Consider the following 23,741-nt stretch of genomic DNA (forward strand, 5'->3'; position numbering starts at 1 on the left):
TGTAAATAGTAAATCATAACAATATCAAGGGAGGCCATGAGTACACAGTGTCACACAAAATCAGTATGAATATATATACATATGGATTTAGATGTATACGTGGATATAGATGTTTGTAAGAATATAGGTGTGTGTGTGTGTGTGTGTGTGTGTGTGTGTGTGTGCGCGTGCACGCGCTCTGCCCCCTTCTGTGCCCTCTATACTCATCTTCAGGGATGCCCAGCTCTCAAGCCTTAGGCATTTGGCAATTTGGTATGATGACACTCATTGATCCCCAAATCCTGGTTTAAATCAAGCTTCTGTTTGATTATTAGACTCTTGTGGACAAATGTTTTAGATTAACCTATATCGAGTGTATGCACTGAATTCTGAAATATCTTTGGTAAAAGACATGGAAATTTATATTTACAGATCTCCTAAAAATTCCCTTAACTTCTGGTTTCATACTCCCACCCCTCCCTAATTCTCTTCCTGTTGCCACCAAGCCAAGCGCTGGTCTCCTAGCTCCTAGTCTCCACTCCCCTGCCCACTCAGTGCTAATGAGTGGTGAAATGGCTGCCCACTGGACAGAGAAGCTGGGACTCAGTCATCCTCAGGGTGGATGATGGCCCCATAAACATCACAGCACCACTGACTTTGGCAGAAGTGGCGGCAAGGTTGGCATGGCCCCTGAGCCAAACGTGGCTCAGCCGAGGGGGACGGCTTTGTGCCCTCCTTCCCAAGAGGACATTCCAGGAAGAAGTCAGATGATCTGCGTTATGGAAACCAAATGGCCCTTCTTTGTTTAGAAAGAGAGAGAGAGAGAGAGAGAAAAAAAAGCCACTCATTTTTGTGGTAAAGTGAAAACAGGCTCCAAATCAAACAATCCCTCTCAAAGCAGAAGATGCCAGCTCCCCGGTGTGGGCCCACAGCCACTGAGGCTGATAAACTGATGGAAGGCGCTGTCAAGCCTGCGCTGCAGCCTCAGCAAAAGGTCCTCAGTCCCCAGTCCTCCCAGTGAGCTTTCCCTCTGCTTCGCCCCAGAAATATTTGGTCTCCTAAGCAGGAAAGGAAAACGAAGGGAGGGGGAAGAGAACCGTCTGACTGACCTAGGCCAGTCTTGTCCTTTCACCCCCTTTCAGTGGGATAGACGGCAGGGAAGGAGCTGTTCAGAGAAAGCTCTAGGAGTAGCTTGGGCACTAACAGCCACATGGGCCTGCTGGGCCCTGGAGTCTCCCTGGTGTCTCTGACTTGGATGTCCCTTTTGTGTGACGGGCTCTTCCCACAGAATGCAGCCAAGAGTCACGAGGCCTCCTGTGGCCACTCTGTGGCTGCCCTGTGGCTCGATGGGCAGAGATCTGCACTCTCAGGTATTACTAGTGCATGTGCAGCAGGATAAGAGAAAATTAAAAAGTTTCTAGTCAGCCATGCCTATCCTGAGTTTGGTTTATTCTCTAATACAAGCTTTTCCTGGAATGAAGAGGCTCTTGGCAAGGGAAGAATAATGGAGAATTCACATCTAGTCCTGGCTTTGCCTTTGACTTGCTGTGCAACCATGAGTCACTGTTGCCTCTCTGAGTCTCCATTTTGCAACTGGGAAATGAGCCCAATGTCTTTGCCTTGCCTTAGTTCACAAGGTTGTGTAGAAGGTGATAAAGCATGGCTCTTATCAAGAGGTGGAAGCCAGACTGCCTGGGTGTGGATCCAAGCTCCCCTGGGTAATGCTGGCAAGTTTCTTCACCTCTCTGCATCTGTTCCTCACCTTTAAAATGAAAGGAAGTGGGCATCTGGGTAGTTCCATCAGTTGAGTGTCCAACTTTGACTCAGGTCATGATCTCATGTTTGTGGGTTCGAGCCCCACATTGGGCTCTATGCTGACAGATGGAGCCTGGAGCCTGCTTCGGATTCTGTGTCTCCCTCTCTCTGCCTTATCTTCCCTCCCTCTCTCTCTTTCTCTCTCTCTCTCTCTCAAAAATATATAAACATTTTTTTAAATAAATAAATAAAATGAAGGGAAGAATATGCCTCCCTGGGAGCATGGCTAGCAGGTTAAATTCAATTACGCAGCATGTTTGAAGTGCACGGAGAGCGCTGACACACAGGATGCCCTGGGAGAGTCTCGCTGCCATTATTGTCACCAGAGACTAGGAAACACCTTGAAAATAAAAATTCTCAGCTCAGGCATTGTGTGACCCACCACTGTCATCGTAAAACTTCATTAATTCATTCAGCACGCCTCCACTGCCCCAGCAAAAGTCCATAATCTGTGAATCCTAGTTCTAAATATGAAGAGGGACCTCCAGTAGCTTCCTGTTGCCCCACCATGACCTACAAGGCCTTGGTCATCTGGCCCTGCTCCCTTCTCTAGCCTCATTTTGATTCATTGTCTCACTCAAATTCAGCAGCCTTGTTGACCTCCTTTTAGCTCTCAATGCTCCAGGCTCCTTCCTGTCCCAGGATCATTGCAGGGCTGCCTGCCTCACTCCATGTCCTCTTCACCTGACAATGGGTGTTTGCTTACATGGCCTCTCCTCAGGGAAGCATTTCCTGACCTTCCTTCTCTTTCTTTGTGCTCACCACAATTATAATGAAATAGTAACTTGTGTAGGTACTAGCATGTCAGCTCCTTAAGTGAGGTGCCTTCATCTGTTTCATTCATTTCAAGGTTCAGCCCAATGCCTAACACATGGAAGACATTCAAAAGAATACATTTAATAAAAATGAAAATGCTTAATAGCTATCCCTCCTTCAGTCCCTACAAAATCCATTAAATCAGAGACCATGTTTCTCTTCTCAAAGTCTGTGTCTCTAGCTCAAAGTAGGCCATTTGTAAATATTTGTTGAATGAATGAATGAATGAATGAATGATTTGGAATAACCTGAGTTTTCACCACTTGAAAGTTTGCTTAGACATCAGAGGAGACGGTAATGGACCAACTTACTTCTCCTGCTTCCATGGAAACAGAGTGCTCAGCGCTCAGATGTGTCCTCTAAGCCCCACCCCAGGTGGCTCTGCTTCTTCAACCCAGGCGTGAGGGCACGAGCCTTCCTAATCCCCACTCAGGCAAGCGTTTCATGTCAGCACAGTCCAATGTCATTAGACACATCAGTTTCATAACAAATGCCAATAGCAGAATATTGTACTTCAATGATGGTGTATCCCTTTCTATCTTCCAGGGCAGGCATTCATATACACAGGTGCTTAAAGGGACTCACGTTATTCATCTCTATCTCACCCACAGGTCCCACCTCAATTCTTGGTACAGAGCATGCACCCGTAAATGTTGCACCATGAAGGAATGAGTACTATCTACTGACTTAGTAACTTCTCAGTCCTGCTTCTGGCCCCAAAATCTGGGAAACAAGTTTTTAAGGAGCTTGAAATGAAACCTGCTTAAGATTTCCCTAGTCAACCCATAGAATAAGAGCAAGAACTTCCTACCTTCTGAGCCCCACCCCCTTCATCCATCTTTCACAGCTGCATCTGCTGAAACTTCCAACATCATCACTTCAAGTTTTTCTCCCAAAACCTCCAAAGTTCTTTTCATGGCTAATAGACATGTCCAAATTCATCAGTCTCACTCAAAGAACTTAACCCAAACTTCTTCCTCTTCTGATCTTTTCAAATCCTACTTCCCTCCTGGAATATGCCTTTTTTTTTTTTTTTTTTTTTTGCGCTCTGCCTATGCTCATGCCATTTTCTCCCACCAGGAAAGGCTCTTGCCAATCTCTTCACCAAAGCACATCCCAGGTTGTGTGTTTCCTGTCACCTCACACATCACCCACCTAAAGGGAGCTCTCTGTCTCCTGAAGCCAAGTGATATTTTGGCTTAGCCACTTCTCGTATATGTCAGCAAACTTTTTCTTTTTTAAAAAATTGAGACATAATTGATGAATAGCATTATGTTAGTTTCAAATATACAACATAGTGATTCAATATTTGTGTAGAAGGCCAAATGATCACCACAGTAAGTCTAGTTAACATCTATCACATTACATAGTTACAAGCTTTCTCTTACGATGAGAACTTTTAAGATTTATGATCTTAGCAATGTTCACATGTGCAGTACAGTGTTGTTAACTATAGCCACCGTGCAGTGTGTTACATCCTCATGACTTATTTGATAACTGGAAGTTCATCCCTTTTGACCACCTTCTCCCATTTCGCCCATCCCCTGCCCACCCCCCCACCCCGGCAAAATCAGTCTGTTCTTTGAATCTATGAGTTCATTTTTTTCTTTTTCTGGATTTGACAAAAATGTGAGATCATATGGTATTTGTCTTTCTTCATCTGACTTATTTTACTTAGCATAATGCCCTCCAGGTCCATCCATGTTGTTACAAATGGCAAGATTTACTTTATTTATGACTGAATTATATATATATATATGTATATATGTATGTATGTATACACACACACACACACACACACACACACACACAGGTACATTTTCTTTAGCCATTTATCCATGGACGGACATCTATGTTGCTTGCTTCCATGTCTTGGCTATTGTAAACAATGCTGCATCAGCAAACTTTCCCCATGAATATGACTTCTCTCTCAAACTAGACTCAGAGCTGAAGCTCCCTGGGGACCAGTCTCGTATCTTCTGGTTTCCCCTAGGTTATGCTTGATCTACGATAAGAGCTCTGTTTCTGTTTGTTCACTGATTGACTTATCTGGATGTACGAGGTCAGGGACGAGTATTCTGGCAGGACACTATAAGTGCATTCACTTGACTGGATTTCATGGCTCAAGACTAGTTTCTGTTTCAAAGAGTTACTGCTTTTCTAGTGTCTCCCGGAATTTGGCCAATGGTCAATAGGAGTCACTGAATATGAAATTATAAAGTCACTTCACTCCTCTTAATCCAGTGACTTCCTTTTTACAGATGAGAAGCCCTTCACTGTGGAAGATACTTATTTGCTGTGTCCAGCACCTATCTTAAAAGAAGTTGGCATGTAAGTTTCTACCAACAAATGAACCTCACAGCCAGGGAGGAGAGAAAAGGTAGAGGGGACAGAGGGAGAAGAAACTGTCTCTCTTCATTGTCATAATGCAGCTTTTGTCTAGACCTCTCCAGGTAATGATGATGGTGCTGATGTTTACAGTGAGCAAAGCACCAGGATAAATGTTTCACAAAGGGGATTTCACTGTTTCCTCCCAAGTGCCCAAAGCCCAGGTACTCACATCATCCCAGTTTTACAGATGTGGAATCTGTGGCTGAAAGAATTTAAGTAGAATTTAAGTAGTTTGCCCCAGGTCTCACTGCAGTCATGGAACAGTCTAGATTTTAACAAGGCGTGTCTCACTTCATGTGTGTCTCACACAACTACATTTCTAGAAAGCTCTCACACTTCCCTCTCAAAAACATTACCTTGCCCCATCATCATAATTTCCCTGCTAGATGATTCTCTCTTCCTTAGAGATAGGGAAACTCAGAAAGGAAACTCAAAAAGCCTAAGTGGGTCCAGAGCTGGTTGAAGATCCCAGGTTCAGACCTCCTGAGGCCAAGCTCAGTACTCCTTCCTCTGTGCCTCTGCAAGACATTGCATGTTCACCCAGACTGCGCAAGGTTCTGTGAACTAATTTATGGGGGGAAATCCCATGGCGGTGCTATTATAATGGGTGCTGGTGGAGTGTGATGAAAATATTCAACAGAAGGAAGAGAATGAGCACCTAAGCAAGAAAAGAACTATGTGGGGAAGCAGAGAAGCTGTATTTGTCAAAGAACACAAACTCATTTCTCTGTAAACATGTCTATAAGAGGCTGAAGATAGAACGGTGGTCTTGAGGAAACAATACTAAACATTTTCATCTAAGTTCTGCTTTCGATCATTTGTTCTAATGGTAAAGCCTCCAAGTCTGGTTGCCTAACACTGGTCTTCAAGTCCACTAATTCCACAAACTAACCCTGTGTCCATACTGCTAAATACAAGCAGAATGCAAGCTCATATTTCAGGGAGTCTCATGGAGATGGAAGGTGGGTGGAAGGTAACTTGTCCACTGCTGCACCTCTGTGAGATTGCCAGGATGGTAACAAATTCCCTCATCAGAATCAGTTACTGACAGCCCCAATAGTAACAATGGAACCTTAAGTTTACAGCTTGACCAGTTTATCCCCATAGACTCGAGCCATGTTTCGGGAATACTTCTTCCTACGACAATGTGACAGGAAAATTAAATGGCAGCAGGCTTTTCCCATGCAGTGATATTCACTGCAATGTAAAAAGGGCTGAACACAATGCCTTTACACCAGCCAAGGGGGTCCTGACATCTCTAGAAGGTTACAGCGGATGGGCCCTAGAGACCATCCTCTACATTTTACAGAAGAGACCACTCAGGCCCCCAGGGGAAGAGCCCACAGGGGTAGTGAGAAGCCGGGCTTGCAGGGGACCTCAGTGTCAGCTCACAGGCCCTTGCTCCTTGCACACCTTGCTGAGCATCTCTGGCTCCCTTGTCATTGCAGGAAAGCCGCGCTTCAGGTCAGCATGAACGATGGCCTCTCTTTTATCTCCAGTTCTGTCATCATCACCACCACACGCTGTGTAAGTCTTCCCCTTCCCTTTGCCGAAGGCTTTATTGTCATCTCATTTCCCTGGAAAGTTGCCAGTTCTGCATTCTGCTCACTGAGCTCTGATCCCAGCTTCGCAAGGCCAGCTGTAGGTTGGACCCCAGGGGGTACTGGGAATGCCTGTTCTGGGCTTCTCCACGTTCCCCATCGCTGAGCAAAGGTGGGACCTGAACACACCTGCATGTCTGGATGGTCAGCCAGGGCCAGTGTCTGTGCAGTGGTGAGGGGGGCTATCTGGGTGGACTGGGTCTAGGAGGAATTATGCAGAAAGAAATTGGACAGCACACACAGAAAGCACGACTTAACAAGTTTTTCCCTAGAAGGAAGCAGGACAATAGGGCAGTAACTAAAAGGCAATGTGGAGTATAAAGAGAGTCTTATTTAGAATGGGAGAAATGGCAGCTTGTTAATATGACAGTGAAAGTCATCCAGGAGAAAATGGAAAATTAAAGCAGGGTGTGGGCATGGGGGTGCTGTGCCATAGGGTTTGTGAAGCAGGAGTGGGATTGTCTTCGACCAGCTCCTCAGTCACCCCTTCTCTGGATCCTTAATGGCAGGTGGTTTTTATTTCTGGCTACATATAAAGTCACCTGGAAGCCTTTAAAAAATTTTTTATGATGCCCCTGACTCATGCCAGAACAACTGAAGCCAAGTCTGGAGTGGGTCCTAGCTTTGGTGGTTGCAAGGCCTCCTGGGAAGGTTCTCGTGTGCAGCCATGGGTGGGAAGCCTTGGGCCAGGGCAGCCGCTCCCTCCTGCTGTCAGTGTCTCAGAGCTCAGCCCAGCAGAGGACTGTCGGGGCTAAGGGAGCTCCTCTACAGGCCTCAGCCCCCAGCACGAGTAGTTCCAAAGTAACGTTTGTCTGAATATCCAGCTGTTGTAACCAAATGCATTTCTTCCATTGAACCATTGTAAAGGCTACTGTGTTTGACCTGATGGTCAGCTTGGCCAGATACTATGGTCATGTCCTGACTGGGCTCTGGAGGACATGTCATTAGAGCCCCTCACTAATTGGGGTTTGTATCCCTAATACTGTCACAGGTGGACAAGAACTAGCAGGCATGCACTGAAGCCAGACAAAATAAAAATGAGTCATCTCATAAATGAGCAGGAGATCCGGACCCACGGACAGTATTCCCTCCCAATTTGCTCCTCTCCTCCCTTCCCTGCCCCACATACATTTCCATCCTGTGTTAGGAGCAAACCAGTTTTCTTAAAAGCAGGGTAAGCCAGTGCAATGGGTATGGAAAATGGAAAAGTTTTACTTTTTTTTTAAATGTTTTACTTATTTTTGAGAGAGCACAAGCTGGGGAGGGGCAGAGAGAGAGGGACAGAGTATCTGAAGTGGGCTCTGTGCTGACAGCAGTGAGCCTAATCTGGGGCTTGAACTTACAATCTATGAGACCATGTCCTGAGCTGAAGTCACCCAGGTGCCCCAATGGAAAAGTTTTACTTGACCAAAGTAAGAAATTAAGGTTGTCTCAGAGAAGTGTCACCACTGAGAAATGACCGAGTCTCAGACACCCCTCAGTGGGACATCAAATCTGGAGACCAAATATGAAAACTTTCTGGAGAAGCAGTGAAATTTCTTCAAGTGTACCCCGCCTGCTTCTTTTAAAAATTGACCATTCTGGAACTTGCCAACCTGCAGGAAATGATTAAAATACCCCAAGACTAACAACTCCATTCCAGATTCCTCCCTGCTTTGCAGTGATCCAGCAGTTTAAGCCTGTATTTCTCATTATGTCTGACCATACCACAGAGAAACAGCCATGCCCTTGAGGCCACAAGGGCATGAGAAGGAGAAAGGGAAACATCTCAGGACCAAACTGGTGGTATGGCAGATACAGGACTATGACGGATGGCTTAAGTCCTGGGCCTGAAAGCCATGAAGAAAGAGTGTCCTTCCCAATGTACTGCAAAATGAAAAGAGCTCAGAGCCAAGTTCCCTCCACCTTCCCATCCCACTCCAGCCTTTGTTTAGACCTTCTATCTCCCTTTCCTGAGTGCTCATCGCTAAGTTTTCTGCTCAGTTGACCCTTGATAAACAACACCTCATCACATCTTATGCACTAATCCCCTTTTCACTTGAAAATGCTATATGTCTACAACGAAACTATGAACACCTTAAGATTTGAGATCCAGGACCATTCATTCATTTATTCAACAAATATTCATTGATCATGTATAACATGCCAGGCACTGTCCTGGGTGTATAAGTTGACTTTCACTGTCAACTAGTTGTGTGGCCTTGACCAAGTGATTTAGCCTCTTTGTGCATCAATTTCCTAATCTGTACAATTGGAATAATATGCTTTATCTCTCTTACCAGCATCACGAATATTAAGTGAAATGAAAAAGTGCTTGGCAGAAGGCCTGGCAGGTAGTAAGTGCTTCATAAATGTTAGCTGCTGTGCCAGTGGAATCTGAGTTAAAATTATCGAACTGATTGGAAATTCTCTCCAGAGAGTTGGCTTCCACTTCAGAGTCCCATAATAATTAAAGGACTCTCCTGAGATAAGATGGATCCCTAGGGGTACATGTTTGTCAATCAGTCAAGTCCAGGTGATTGAAAGGAGGCAGACAAGATGGTAAAGTTCATCCAGAGAAAGAAACAGACCTATAGTCAAACATAAAACCCCCATCCCCAGCAGGACCCTACACAGAAGCTCCCATTTAAAAGACTGAAGCCACTGCTGGGCAACACAGATATGCAGGTGGAATGTGCGGTCATCCAGAATATGAAGTAAGGTCTTGGACTTGAGGTTTGTTTCTTCAGCAGCTGGTTTGGAGGACAAGGTTTTTAGATCAGAAGTGATCCCTTGAGTCTGAGTAAAGGGTTAGCCTGTCATTGCCAGTCACCGACTGCCCAGCCCATCACCTGGAACCAAAAATAATTTTAAAATATGTAGTTGAGTCTTTTCTTTTCTCTCTTTATTTGGTGCCCATTTGGATAACCATGCCACAGTTTTCAAGATCCACAATGAATAATTGTCACCCCTGCCAGGAGCAGAAATTCCATGAAGTTTTACAGGAAAGAGTTTTTTCCATCCAAGAGCTAAAAGATTCCTATACAAATGGTAAACTTTACTAAGCTCCAGGACTCTAGAAAATGGTTTAACATCCAATGTCCTCTTTCACCAGCATATGTAAATACATCCCCTCTCTTATAGTCTTACCTGATGCCCCTTTTTCTTCCCTAATCTCTAGCAATGGGAGGAGGGGATCACTACTATGGTGCTGCTTTAGTGGAAATACTTAAGTTTGTCCTTTGAGAGCAGAGCAAGCAAATGTTAGCCCCTTAAAGAAGTGTTCATGAAAGAAAAGATTGTCTTCATTTAGATAAATGCCTTCAAATTTGCTGATTTCCCAACCAAAGTGTATAAAAATCAGAGAATCATCCGACAAGTATTTCTGGAACTCCTACTGTGTCATCAATGTTCCATTTATTTTTACAACACTGCTACGATTAAGGAGTTTAAAATCCAGTTGGAGAAAGGAGCTCAACAAACATGGAAAAGAATATGTGAATAAAGAACAAAATAGTGTCAGCCAGGTATAAATGCGACAGGATTTCAGAGTGGGATCAAGGAGTGAATTCATGAAGAGACACAAGGGCTTCACGGAGGAGACAACCCAAGTGTGGGTCTGAAAATGCTAATTGCAGCTGGTGAAGAAGTCAGAAGAGACCATCCCCTAAACAGGATCCAATCTGAGCAAGGACTAGATATGTCTATGAGCAGTTTGTTGGTGGTTCCTCTAAGAGACCATAACTCTTTTTCTCTTTTCCTCTCATTTTGTATCAATTTCTGGTGCCTTCTAATTTGGGGCCATTTCTCTGGGGATGCTCAGTCATGTAGTATGTACAATGGGGCCCAGCTGATGCTCCTCCGTATGAACTATGATCAGGCTTTGATTTGTATTGGTTTCCAGTATATTAGAGCATCACCATCTTTGAAGAAAGGAAAGAGACAGGACACAAAGTTCTAAAATCAACACTAAATCAGCCGAGAACCCTGTCTTTTCTCCACTAATTTATATGGAAAATAACCTGGCTTCAAGGGGCACCAAGGTTGAGCAAATCTGAGAGGACCCATGTCAAGTCACTGTTCAGAGAAATTCTTTTTGAAGGAAAATTAAAATGCCACAAACAGTCTTGAGAGATCACAACCAGAACAACTGATAATTGTAGCACAATGGAGGAATTAAAAATACAGGATATTGAGTCAAAATTCTAATTTCAAATCCCCGTCCCTCCACTTTGTAGGGTGATCTTGGGCACATTTGCCTGAACTGGTCTCTGAGACCGTCTGGCACGGTTGTTGCAAAGATTGAAGGCAAAATGCATAAGGGGCTTAAGATACCTGGTAGTAAGTCAAAGAATGACTGTCATTTCCTAGTTTGTTGAGCTTCTCTTTCCTTGCCAAGTAAAAGTCTAATGGCCTGTCTCACTAAAAGATTTGCTGCTCAGACCCAGCAGAATATAAACAGGCAATGTTTCCCTGATGAAGAGTTACGATTCGTTATGAGTCCATGATAAGCCTGTAATCTAGGAAGATGCTAAGAAAAACCTCGAAGATGTTGCCTAGTGGAAACACCAGCGAGTTAGATTTGGTGGGTAAGTCAAATAGGATTAGGTTGTAATCTCTTCACTATTTTTTAAAAAAGATTTTTTTCAGTAAATGAATCAAGTAAACAGTAACATAAGGGGAATATTTAGACTATTTCAAAAAATGAATTAAAACAACTATTTACTAAGGTTTATACATTATTACCATATAAACATTCCTATTATCATTTAAAATGTTCTATCATGCTGAGCATGTTGGGAGGCCTTTTATCAGAGGAGGCAACATGTCATGCAGAAGAGAAATACAGCTTCAGGAGGGATTTCACAACAGACTAGGTCTTCCAGTGCCCCCTGAAATAGCCCCAAACTCACTGTGGTTTGGGAGTATGGTTTGGTTTCTGTGGGGATGAACAGGGTCTTAACTAATTTCCCTAGAATTTTTGAACTATTTATCCTTCAGATTTTCATGAATTCACACTGTTCTTTCTTAAGCTAGTAGTATTTTTCTACTTATATTTGTTTGAGAGAGAGAGAGAGAGAGAGAGAGAGACCAACAATGCACAGAAGAGCCCCCAGCCATGACAAGAAATAATCTAGTCCAAAATGTCAATGTAAGAAAAAGAATTTCTTGGAGGGAGCCCAGAATTCTGCATCCTTTTTTTTTTTTAAGTTTATTTACTTATTTTGTGAGAGAGGGAGAAAGAGAGAGCATGAGCAGGGGAGGGGCAGAGAGAGAGGGAGAAAGGATCCCAAGAAGGTTCTGTGCTGCCAACACAGAGCCCATCGTGGGGCTTGATCTTGCAAACTGTGAGATCATGATCTAAGCCAAAATCAAGAGTCACTTAACCAACTGAGCCACCCAGGTGCCCCCAGGATTCTGCATCTTAATAGGCTTCCAGGTAAATCTTGAACACACAGGACTCTTACCATTATACTTACCTGACACAAATTGTCCTCCAAAGAAAAAAAAATCATTAAAATCTATTTAAGAAAAATGATTTATTCTTTTGATTCCCTCCCAACCCCATTCATTTAAGAATCCCAAGATTTTAAAATCAGACCCTCTCTTTTATGTTGCTTCTTTCAGACAACATCTTCTGGTATAAAAATAGGAATTTGCTGAAAAGCATAATTTTAGCTCAATGTGACCAGTCTAGGATCTTGTCCCTTTTGGGTTACCAGGCATGGACTGTAAAGCTTTCTCTCCAAATGCCCCCTTTCCCATATTCCAAGTCTTCCCTTTGTTTCTGCCTCTCACACTAAGGCTTAGTGAGCCACGGACTTGGCTTCTTGTTTCAGGAAAAGAGAACCCAGTTATCATCAGTATTGTTTTTAACACGTATGGCTTCCAATGTCTCACAAGAAAGTGGGCCTCCATCTGCCAAACAGAGATAAGTTATAAGTTTGGAAACAAGTGGAGACCTGGAGTAAAACAAACAAAAGACAAAACAAAACAAACAAACAAAAACCACAGACATTTGAAAGAATAATTGTCTCCCACACACAGCACAGTTCATGTGCTTCTTGAGGAAAAAAAGCAAAGATGTGTCTTATTCACCATTGCACCCAGCACCTGGCCCAATGCCTATACATAGTATTCAGCAGATAGTTGGTGAATGAATGAATGAATGAATGGACTCAATCAAGGGTCATACTGAGATCGTGATGGTACCTGATGGGAGGAGAGAAAGGGAGCCAGAACACAGCAGGATTAGAGCAGGGAGCACTGAGTGGGTTGACAGATAGTTCAACAGAGAGGATGGCCAGCCATCCAAGGTGCACATCCAAGGAGCATGGGGAGATTGAGCATGATTCAAGAGAGACAAATCTGCCAGCTGAGGAACTATAACCAGTGATCCCAGACAGGGCAATAGTCAAAGACCTCCTCAGAACAGCACCAGCTCCACTAGGAGCAGACTGTTGTCAGGGGTGCAGACCTGGAAAAGGGGTCTAGAAATAGCCTATTCAACTGGATGGAGATTCAGACAGCCCTCTAGTGCTTAACGGTGTATATAACAAGGCTGGAAGCCAGGCAGGAACAGAGAGACTGGTACAGAATCTAGGTAACTACATTTGCTAAGTCCAAGAAACACAGAGATATGAGACATGGGAAATAGACAAGTCGGGAAGGAACTGCAACTTCATGTGTAAGTTCTCTAATAGAGAGTTGAGCGATGCCCTGTGATGGCATGAAGTGGAGTGTCTGGGGAATCCAAGAACACAAGAGATGATAAGTGAACTCAGTCAGGAAGAGAGAGGAGGCATTTGGTAAGCCTGGGCAAAGGCATGCCTTGGGCCACCATGGCTGTGACTGGTTAGGATGGGGTATTAGAATAGGTCAGAGATTAAAAAAAAAAAACTGGGCCCAGTTGGAAAGGCCTTCCTTATCTGCCATAGTTTAGAGTTTCGTTAATATTTAATTTAAACATACGTGATGCAGTTTTTATGTTAACTTCCAATCTTTCCTAATTCAAGAAATAAAAGCCTCTTATCTTCAGGGGGCAAAAATCTAAGTAACTGCAGAAAAGCTGGGACTAGGGGAGCATTGGCACAGCCTGAGCTTGCACTGGAATACCAGAAACTTAGGCTGTGGCAGTTTACCCGGTCTGGACGCTGCTGGCAACAGCTGAGGGGTGCACGGATTGCGCTGGTCAGGCCTGGCCCTGAAGGGACTGTGCTGCAGCTCACAGGTTGCAGGGCAGGGATAAGCACCATCTCCCAGAACTGTCTTCAGAGTGTTGTCCTAGGCACCTTCCTGGGTTCACTTTGTAAATCAGTGTAATTCTGTTACTAACTGCTTTGAAGTAACTTGGGAAAATACAAATCCAGCCTGGTTTTGTAGTCATAGGGCTATCTAGGTAAACAGACAGTTGGCATGGCTGTCCTTGCCAAAATTTCTTGAATTTCACCAACCTGGTAGGGAGTGAGTCCAGCAGCCTGGGCTGAGTGGCAATCCTGCCTTCCAACATAATAAAATATCATTGCATACTCTTCAGAAAAAAGTAGAAATCAGAGAAGACTTTGTTCTCCTATTTCTTTTCCAAGGTCAACAACACAGTCCATCAATCAAAATAGGTAACTATCTTTGGGGTAGATACTTCAAACCAATAGCTATAAGCATGCGGGTCTCTTTAGTAAAGAAGGATGGGTAGGAAGGAGGTTGCTGGTGGCAAATGGGGCCACAGATCAGGATCAATGTGCATTAAAGCAGTTCTATAGGCAAAATGTTAAGGACTTAAAGAAGAAGAGCAAGTTCATACCCTCCGAAACTGTACAACATAGGTGCCAAGGCAGGACATACACTCCAAGAGGTAAATGTTTTACACTTTGGGGTACAAAAGGTAAATATCACACAGGAATCAGAAATTCTTCCATCTGTTCCAAAGACTCCTGAGCCTCCTCAGAGGACTTTGCATAAGTCATTTGATACAAGCACCACACACTCTGAGGAGTGTCTACTTACTGGACCTAGTGCCTTACATGACAGTTACCCAAGAATGTGTTTCCCCCACCCCACTTCTTGCAAGAGAGAGCTGAACAAACAATTCTAGAAATTCAGGGAGAACAAGTAAGCTGCTCATTTACTCAGCCCAAAACCTTTATCCCATGAGTGTTCTTTCCCCAACAAGACCCTCCCCAAACTGTTTCCCAATTCTAGGAAATGGCCTCCAGAAGAAAACTCCCTTCCAAACACCCAGTCAGGGAGGACAGGACCAGGGCCCACATTCTGACTTTCCCCTATAGGTTTCTTCATCCTAACATTATTCTGCTTCATGTCCAACTCACACCCACATCTCTCCTTGCTCTTTGAGCTACTGTCTCTTCACATAACTTGGAAGAGTAAGGGGAGATAGGATTGGAGGGGGAAATAAGAGACTGACCTTGAAGAGGGTTTAAATGACAGAGGTAGGGTTTGAACAATGAGAAGTCATTCAAAAGAAGCACAAAGCAATATTTTAGGAAGATCAAGCCATCATTTATATATTCCAAGTATATTAACAAAATAGCATTAATTTGGATTAATTTATTTATAAATGTGTTCATTTGGAAAGGGAATAGGCTCTACTTTATTTTTACATTAGCTGAAAGGAACTTTGTCCCAAAAGTGGCCAACCCACAGTCCTGGGGCTACAAGTGAATCCTTAACATTTCATACTCAGCCCTGAGAAAAAATGGCCTTTACTTTATTGTTGTAGTAATAATAGGTAATATGTCCTTTGAAAGATGTGGCTTAACAAAATGTAAGGGAAAGACTAGTTAGAGAAGAAAAGTGGGAAACAAACTTGGAATCAGATCGATGTGGTAGCTGAAATCCTGGCCCTTACACAGCTGGCCCGGTGCACAGTAGACATAGTAGATTAGTGTATAAATCCATGGACTAGAATAGGCTGATAGACAGTTTATGGCTCAGTTTTTAAAACTCTTTACAATTGGCTGCTTTATGGGGGAGTGAGCTCCCTGTTACAGCTGTAGTCAAGCACAGGGAACTTGATGAGCTGGCAGAATTATGTAAATGCCATTCATGCATCACACAGGCAATTGGACTAGAAAAGCTCTCAGACTCCTTCCAACGCTGAGAGTCTATAATTCTAAAACTAAAAGTCAGCTGGTGAAGGAGTAACGTAAACATTATCAGTCCTGTACAGTATAACAACTGAGTTTGGCTTTTGTATTCTGGAAATAAATATGAGACCCTTTTGTTGGCGATACCAGACACAGCTTGTCTTAGTGCAGTTCAAATTGGCCAACCTCCACCTCATACAAAAAGAGATTATTATACTTCACATCAAAGTGTGCTCCTGAGCTCCTGCTGAGAACATCTTGTTTTCAAATAACCTCAAAACATACCTTCTAATTTACAAACATTTATATCCTAGTCCTAAATCATTCTCCTCTCTTTATTAGTCTCAGTAGAGCTGTACTTAATTCAAGGTCTTTTTCACAATATCTAGTATTTTTTATTATTATTGTTTTAACAAAATGACCTGTGGTTTCTTGTACTCTCATTAGAAAGGGCAAAAGACCACAGGAATATCAGAAGGCAGAACTCCGATATCGAATGTTGTTTATGAACTGAAATAAAACAGTTTTCCAACATTTTTATTTTGATAACCCTTGTATGCATAAAAATATCTCTTCAAATATGTCTTGGAGGATCCGAGCCTTTGTTTTTCTTGGATGTTTGAGCAATTGACTTTCAATATTTTTATCTCAAAGTATTTTAAAGAATATGTTTTCCCTAAGTTTGAAATTTCCTTGTTTTGAGAATAAATGAGGGGGGAAAATTTTTCTAAATCTGTGCTCTTAAGAAGCTCTGAGATAAGCACATATAAGATGGTAAAATTTATTTTTGGAATTAAGAGTTAAATCCAAATAATCCATAGCCAAGATAAATATAAAGGACCAAACTTGGCAGTTAAAAAACACAGATTGAAAAGTTGTGTTTAAAAAAATATGCCACTGTACACTGTTTACAATAAAAAATACATTCAACAAAATATAAGGGCACAGAAAGGTTGAAAATAAAAATATAAGAAAAGTTATATCAAGAAAACACCAATGGAAAGCTAGTATATCTATATTAATATGAGAGAAACTTTATAGTAAAAACAAAATTATTGGTTTAAAGAGAACCATACATACATACATAATGTTAAAAGGAACACTTAACATGGGGTGCCTGGGTGGCTCATTCGGTTAAGTGTTCAACTTTGGCTCAGGTCATGAACTGGTGGTTTGTGAATTTGAGCCCTGCATCGGGCTCTGTGCTGACAGCTCAGAGCATGGAGCTTGCTTTGGATTCTGTGTCTCCCCCTCTCTCTTCCCCTCCCCAGCTCATGCTCTCTCTCTCTCTGTCTCTCAATAATAAATAAATGTTAAAAAAAAATTTATAAAGGAATGCTTAACATAAAGGGTATAATTCTAGTCTGAGCTTAATGATATATCCTCAGCATATAAAACAAATTTTGACAGAAGTACAAAGAGAAATTGGTAAATTACCACCACAAGAGATCTAAATACAATTTAGTCATTTATAAACTAAGCAATTCAAAGACAATTAATAAAATCTAAATAATGGAATAATGCAGTTAAACACGATCTAGTGGACACACAATGAGGTTACAGTAAAATGTTCTAAGAAGGGTCCAAAATTTCTTGGTTGCATAAAATAGGGGCTATGCAATTCTAAGATTAATGGGAAAAACACCATTATTTAAACAATTCTGAGACACACTTTTTGCACATTTTAACATCTCTGAAATTAGGAAGTTCAGATAATCAATAATGTATCATCATTTAATTGGTCATGTTTTTACCTAATGGCTCATAAAATCATCAGTCATCCTGCAAGGATGCATCTTAAATTCAGTGAAATATTTCCCATCATCTATACTGTGCCAAAAATAAAAGAAACATATGCTGAACACAACTGATCAGTCACCTCTTCTCCACCATCCATCCCATCCACCATGGAAAAAGAGAACTCTAGCCACTCTATTTTAGCGAGTGGGGGATAGACAGAGGGCAGGAGCTAATCACCTACCACATCACAGCCAACTCCATGAGACAGCCAGCAGCACTGCTGTGGGGCTTACCACACTCAGGAAAAGCTCACATTTTTGGAAACACCAGAGAGACATCTAACTCTTTTCTAAGTCAAAGCAAAGTCATAATGGAAATGAAGAAATACTTAAAACTAGTCAATTATGAAGATGCCATGTAACACAACTTGTGAATGAGGCTACAGTGGTTCTTAGAGGGAATTCTATAGTCTTAAATGTTTGTATTAGAAAAGAAGGAAGTTGTAAGTCAGTTAGCCAAGCACTGAACTCAAGACATTAGAGAACAACAGAGTAAACTCCTCTAGAAAATAGATAAAAGTATGAAAGTAAGAACAGAATAGAAAACAAGATATATAGAGAGGGGGGCACCTGGCTGGTGCATCGGTGGAGTGTGCAACTCTTGATTTCACACTTGAGTTCTTGAGTTCAAGCCCCACACTGGGTATAGAGATTGCTTAAAAATAAAATCTTTAAAAAAAAAAGATTCATAGAGAAGTAATAAAGGAAACTATTAGTTGGGAGCAAGGTAAATTAAATAAAATAGACACGTGTTTAAAGAACTGTGTTATCACTGGCCAGTTCTGGATGGAGGACAGGCCACACTCACTGCTATCACAGGTTGGGTCAGGGCTGGAGGAAGATCGTTAACCAAGGGAACCGAGAAAACACATGCAGATTGAGTTTCTGTCTCACCCACCTCTACAACTCTGGAAGCCTTTGTACACAAAATGGATGTTATAAAATACTGTGCAGTGTTTACATGTTACTCTCTGCCATTCTTATCATGAGCTAAAATTTCCCAGGTTACTACAAAACCCCAATTATGAGGCTGTTTGCCCTTTTAATCATTATCGTTTTTGAAGTTGATGCTTCTACTTTTTCTGGCCTCTCATCTCTCAGTATTATACATGTATCTTCTACTCTAGATGTCCCCTTGACAGTTTAAGATACCAGATGCCAGACAACCACGCTTCTATAATTTGTATGTAAAATAACAAGTCCTAGTCTCTGAATAAGAAAGAACTTGAGAGAAAATGTATGCCCTAAGTACACAACCTTTAGTGAATGACCAGTGTGTCCATCCATGCCTGCTCCTGGGTTATTGAGACTGTTAGATACAAGTGCTTGAGGCTTTTGGGCTGAGTGTTCTAGATTAATGAATCCAGGTGTGAGAGACACAATTGTAGGAAGAAGTGCACAATTTAAAGAGGGTCTAAAAAGTGTGTATGAGTGGAAAGGAGGAGGAGAGGGGGGAAAAGAGGGGGTGGGGGAGAGAAAGAGAGAGGAAAAGGAGGTGGTAGAGGAGGAGGAAGAAGAAGGTGGGGAAGAGGAAGGAGGAGTAAGGAGGAAGAAGGAGATGGAGAGGAGGGGTGGAAAAGGAGGAGCAAAGGAAGGATTGATTAACAGTTTGGGAAATCAGGCCAAAAAGAAGAGAGAGCCTGAAAGGATCTCCTTTCTGCCAACACTGAAGTCATTGCCAGTTCCTTAAATGGTCCAAAATTGGCAAAATCCGTGGACTAGGCTATCACAGAACAGGAGGAGACAGCAGCCAAACCCAGACTATATCATCCTGGTTGGCAGTTTATGGTCACATTTCACCAAATCACAAGCTGTGCCATGATCCTCACATGTGTCTTCTGATCAGGACATAATTCGGGACTGATAGGACTTACATCGCTTACACTCCCCAAAAGCCAGCAAGCTCTTCCTTCTGCTTCCTGCAGAATGATAAAGTCCACAAGAGTGTATAAAAGCCTTTCCTTTTGCAAAGCAACCAGCTCTCATCTATTCAGTAGGAAATTCAAAGGTCAGTGATTTAATTTCAGCCTATGCCACAGGCAACACATACGAGCATTCCTTTGCCATTACTGTGGTTGCTAGAACAGATGTTAGCTTAGTGCCCAAAGCAGTGGGCTTAATGTTTTGTTTCTTTAAAAAAAGAAATTAAAAACTATTTGAATAAGTGACAACTAAAATATTCCTGGGTTTCTTTTACACACAACCCAGTCAGGAGAACTGCTTCATTTGCAGAACAAGGAAATATGAAAGGGAATTTATTTTACCTTCATTGCTCAAATTCATAGAATTGGAAAAAAGTATCTAAAAGCTCAAGGTTTTGACCTTGTATATAAAAGGTACAAACTCAACCTAAATGAATATCTAACAAATGCTGCTGTTAGAGTCTAATTTGGTAATGTCAGGTGACCTATACCTGCTAGGCTTAAAATTTGTGAATGCACTAATTCCTAATAGATAAAGATGTTTGATGATGATCAAAAATTTGCATTCCATACTTCCTCACTCTAAATAATGTGATGTCTGTCCCTCTTTCTGTGCCTTTGATCACATTTCACTTTCCTTCTGGAATGCCCTCTCCTTTTCTCCACCTACCCACATTGCAATGTGGCTTCAGGGCCTGCCAAGTACTGCCTGGACCTGCCCCAGGATGCCTCGCTGACCTTGGCAAGCCTCCTGAGTGCTCTCTGCTCTGAGCTCAAGCACTGTGGTTTGCAGCATCATTTCAAGTTTAAGTACACATACCCTGTACTGTTCCTTGAGCAAGCCCTGTGACTCAGTCCTGACTTACTAACTGTATAGTGATGACATCTTCCAGGAGTGGAGACCGACTGTGTTCATCTTTCTGTCTCTCCTGCTGCTGACCATGTGTTAGAAACTCAACAGAAAATGATTAGTTGGTTTCCAGATACCCTGTAATTCAGTTTCGAGACATAGTTTTGAGGAATCAATCATCATGGTCACCAATGGTAAGTATCTGTCTCTGTGAGGCACCACACAAATCATAGGCCTGGCTTCTACCTGTGCATGTTTATAATCCAAGGCAATAGGTAACAGTATATAGTAGGTATCTTACCTGTTGTTAATAGGTAATAATGGTACTAATATGGGAGGGATGACCACAAGACCAGTTGAGCGCATACATTAAGTAAAGACCTACATTAAAGGCAAGTAGACCAGTCCCTGTAATAGAACAAAAACTGAAAACAAGAAATTAACCTTTCTTTTCCAGTGTCATCATATTTGAACATTGCCAAGTACCTTTCTCTCTAATCCTATTTCAACAGCCCACTCACAGGAACTAAGGCATTTTGAGTACTAATGAGCCACATCTTGTCTGCATTAATCTCTAAAAACTGGCTTTGATTAACAAGCTCTATGCATTTTTAGGGAGAGAAAGGAAAGTGCTGAATGAATCCAAGATATACTTATTATCTATCACCCTTACCATCGTAAACGAGATGAAGTGTCTCTACTGGGTCAGGGTGACAAGAAGACCAAGGTAATACTGGAAAACCTTGATATGGAGGGTCCTTCCATGACAAAGGACCTCAGAACTTGAGTTTGAAGGAATATAGCATCAATCTTCCCCTTAATTGCATACTAATGATGGCTTATCTAATGCTTCTGGTATTATTCATATAAGGCATAAAGCCATGAGATTTGTAGCAAACTAGAATTTGCACATCCAAATGATTGCTGCTACTTCAAACTATTTACCTTGGAAAGCCGTATACTTTGTCCAACAACACTGTCACAATGCCAACTATGTTCTGTACTCCTACTCTGAAATTACCATGTCAAAGTCACATAACTTTGAATATCCTCAATAGGGGAATAGGGAAACATCATCATCTGATATGAAAACAACCTCTAATAGTTGTGGGAACTGGGTCTGGTGAATAGTAATTTATCAAGCTGGGAACTTCCTTGGTGAAAAGCAAAGCATGACTAAGAAGGTATAAGATTTTCTTTTCATGGCCTACAAATTGGTTTCAGAAACAGTTCCAAGGGAGGTGTTTCAGAATGGCTTTGAGGAATGGCTGTACCATTGGAGAGTCTCCAGCATCCAAAGCCACTAGTTTAGAGGGAATTAAATTCATTTGGATGTGGGGGGTTTGCTACATTCACTCTAAGAACAACCTTATTACTTTATAGTCATACTTTTAAAAAGAGTTCCACTAGGGCTTAGGTAATTCTGACGTAATATTCTCTCTGTACTGCCTACTCTGTGAGTTAAGGAATCCCGTGTCTTCAATGTCTATCAATTTCATTGCCATTTCTAGCCCAGATTACTTCCCAGGTAGCAAGAATAAAGCATAATGTTTGATTATGTTTTATCGACATTAATATTTGATCACCTTTAATGAGGGGCTATTAAATTTATCATTGGGAAACCCATTTGGTCTTCCCTTTCCTTGACACTGGTATAGACATCTGAGGGCATGTGGTTTCCCAAATACCGAACCTGGGACCACCCGGTGACACCATAGTTCCAGCCACAGTTAGCAGGAGATTGTTTACAGGAATCTGTAAATCCCTTGCCTAGGCCAAGCCTGAGCACATCACCAGGAACATGATGTTGAGACACAAGCATGGGGGGAATAGAAAGGGAAATCAGATCTATTGAAGGATGGCCATGTGCCAGTGGCTTTACATCTCTTATCCCATTAAGGGTCTAATCAATCCTGGGAAGTAGGAATTATCTCAACTTTATATATGTAGGGAAAAAAATTATAAAGAGAAGTTGAGTAGCTTATCTAAAATCTACGTATTAATAAGTGGAAGAATTAGTATTTAAATAATCTGTTACCGTGGCACCTGGTTGGCTCAGTCAGTTGAGAATAAAATTCTTGATTTCAGCTCAGGTCATGATTCCAGGCTCATGGGATTGAGCTCTGCACCAAGCTCCACACTCAGCATAGAACCTGCTTGGGATTCTCTCTCTCTCTCTCTCTCTCTCTCTCTCTCTCTCTCTCTCTCTCTCTCTCTCTCTCTCTCTCTCTCTCCCCCCCCTTCCTCACTTATGCTCACACCCTCGCTCTCTCAAAAATAAATAAAAATAAATAAGTATAAGATTATATATATATATATATATATATATATATATATATATATATATAATCTTTTCCTGATTCCAAAACCCAAGCTCCTTGCCGTGAAGTTAGTGAGCTATTTCCAGGGATGGGGCCGTGGTGGGAGAGGTGAGCAGCCCAGGGCAACGTTGGCTCCACTGCCACTTCTGTCACCCACTAGCTGTAGAAGGTGTTAGTCTGCTAAATTCTAATTTTCCTCCATCCAATAAATACTTGAGTGACTAGTCCTTTAATGTTTGAAACACTATACTATGTCTCAAAATTACAATGATGAGTAAAGTCAGACTTGAGTCATCTAGGGGCTTACAGCTCAGTGAGAGAGACAAGGACATAATGATATAATTTCTATAATATACAGTAGCTGCTGAGGTAGACATATAAAATGAGAGCACAGACTCAGAGTTCATTGATAGTATTTACTTGTCTGTGTTCCCCACTCAACTACAAGGTCTGTGATTGCAAAGACCATGTCCATCTTTTATGCCAATGCCTGTAGAGGGCCTCACACAGGAGATGTTTAGTAAGTAGACAAGATAGGATTAAAGGAGTGTTGCCTGAGCTAAGACTTGAAAGATGAGAAACAGCTACACAAACAATTCAAGGAAGAAAGGGTGTTTCAGGGAGAAGAACATGAGAAAACAGTACAGTAAGATGTGCACAGGTTTACTTTTGTCAAAGCACAAAGTGTAGGGAGGGAAGTGGAGAGAAGGTTGCAGAAATAAGAGAGGCCGCGCTATGAAGGGCCTTCAGGTAAGGACCCATAATGGATTCTAGGGATTTGATGGATGCCCTGAAATTGTCATAAAAATTTGTGAGCCTGTGCATAAACATGACTGTGTACTTTTCTTAGCAAGGGGGTGTGTCACTTTCATCAAATTCTCAAATGTTACAAACTTGTGCAGACAATGAGGAGGTGTAAGGACTATCAGAACAACATTTTAGACAGATGACTCTAGATGCAGCTGAAGAGGATAGAATCTGGGATAGCAAGATGGTGATAGAGAAACCAGTGAAGAGAGAGCTGCCGCTGTCCAGGAAAGAAATAACAAGGTTCTAACCCTGATCCCTAGTGTTGAGGAGGATTAGACTGGGGCAGATCCAGGAAAAGGTTAGGTTGGTGAGTAGTGCCATTGACTGAGGAGAGGAGAACGAGCAAGCTTGACG

General features: G+C 42.1%; 1 protein-coding gene across 1 annotated transcript in view; it reads left to right on the forward strand.

Annotated features, from left to right (window-relative positions):
• The window catches only part of ANTXR1 (ANTXR cell adhesion molecule 1), a 214,576-nt gene that overhangs the window by 94,194 nt on the left and 96,641 nt on the right, over nt 1-23,741 (forward strand). The window contains exons 11-12 of the mRNA XM_029937510.1: nt 4,872-4,941; nt 6,450-6,528. Coding sequence (XP_029793370.1) covers nt 4,872-4,941; nt 6,450-6,528 — 149 coding nt within the window. The remainder of the gene's footprint in view (nt 1-4,871; nt 4,942-6,449; nt 6,529-23,741) is intronic.

Source organism: Suricata suricatta, chromosome 4, assembly GCF_006229205.1.
Source record: "Suricata suricatta isolate VVHF042 chromosome 4, meerkat_22Aug2017_6uvM2_HiC, whole genome shotgun sequence".
Taxonomy (NCBI): Eukaryota; Metazoa; Chordata; class Mammalia; order Carnivora; family Herpestidae; genus Suricata; species Suricata suricatta.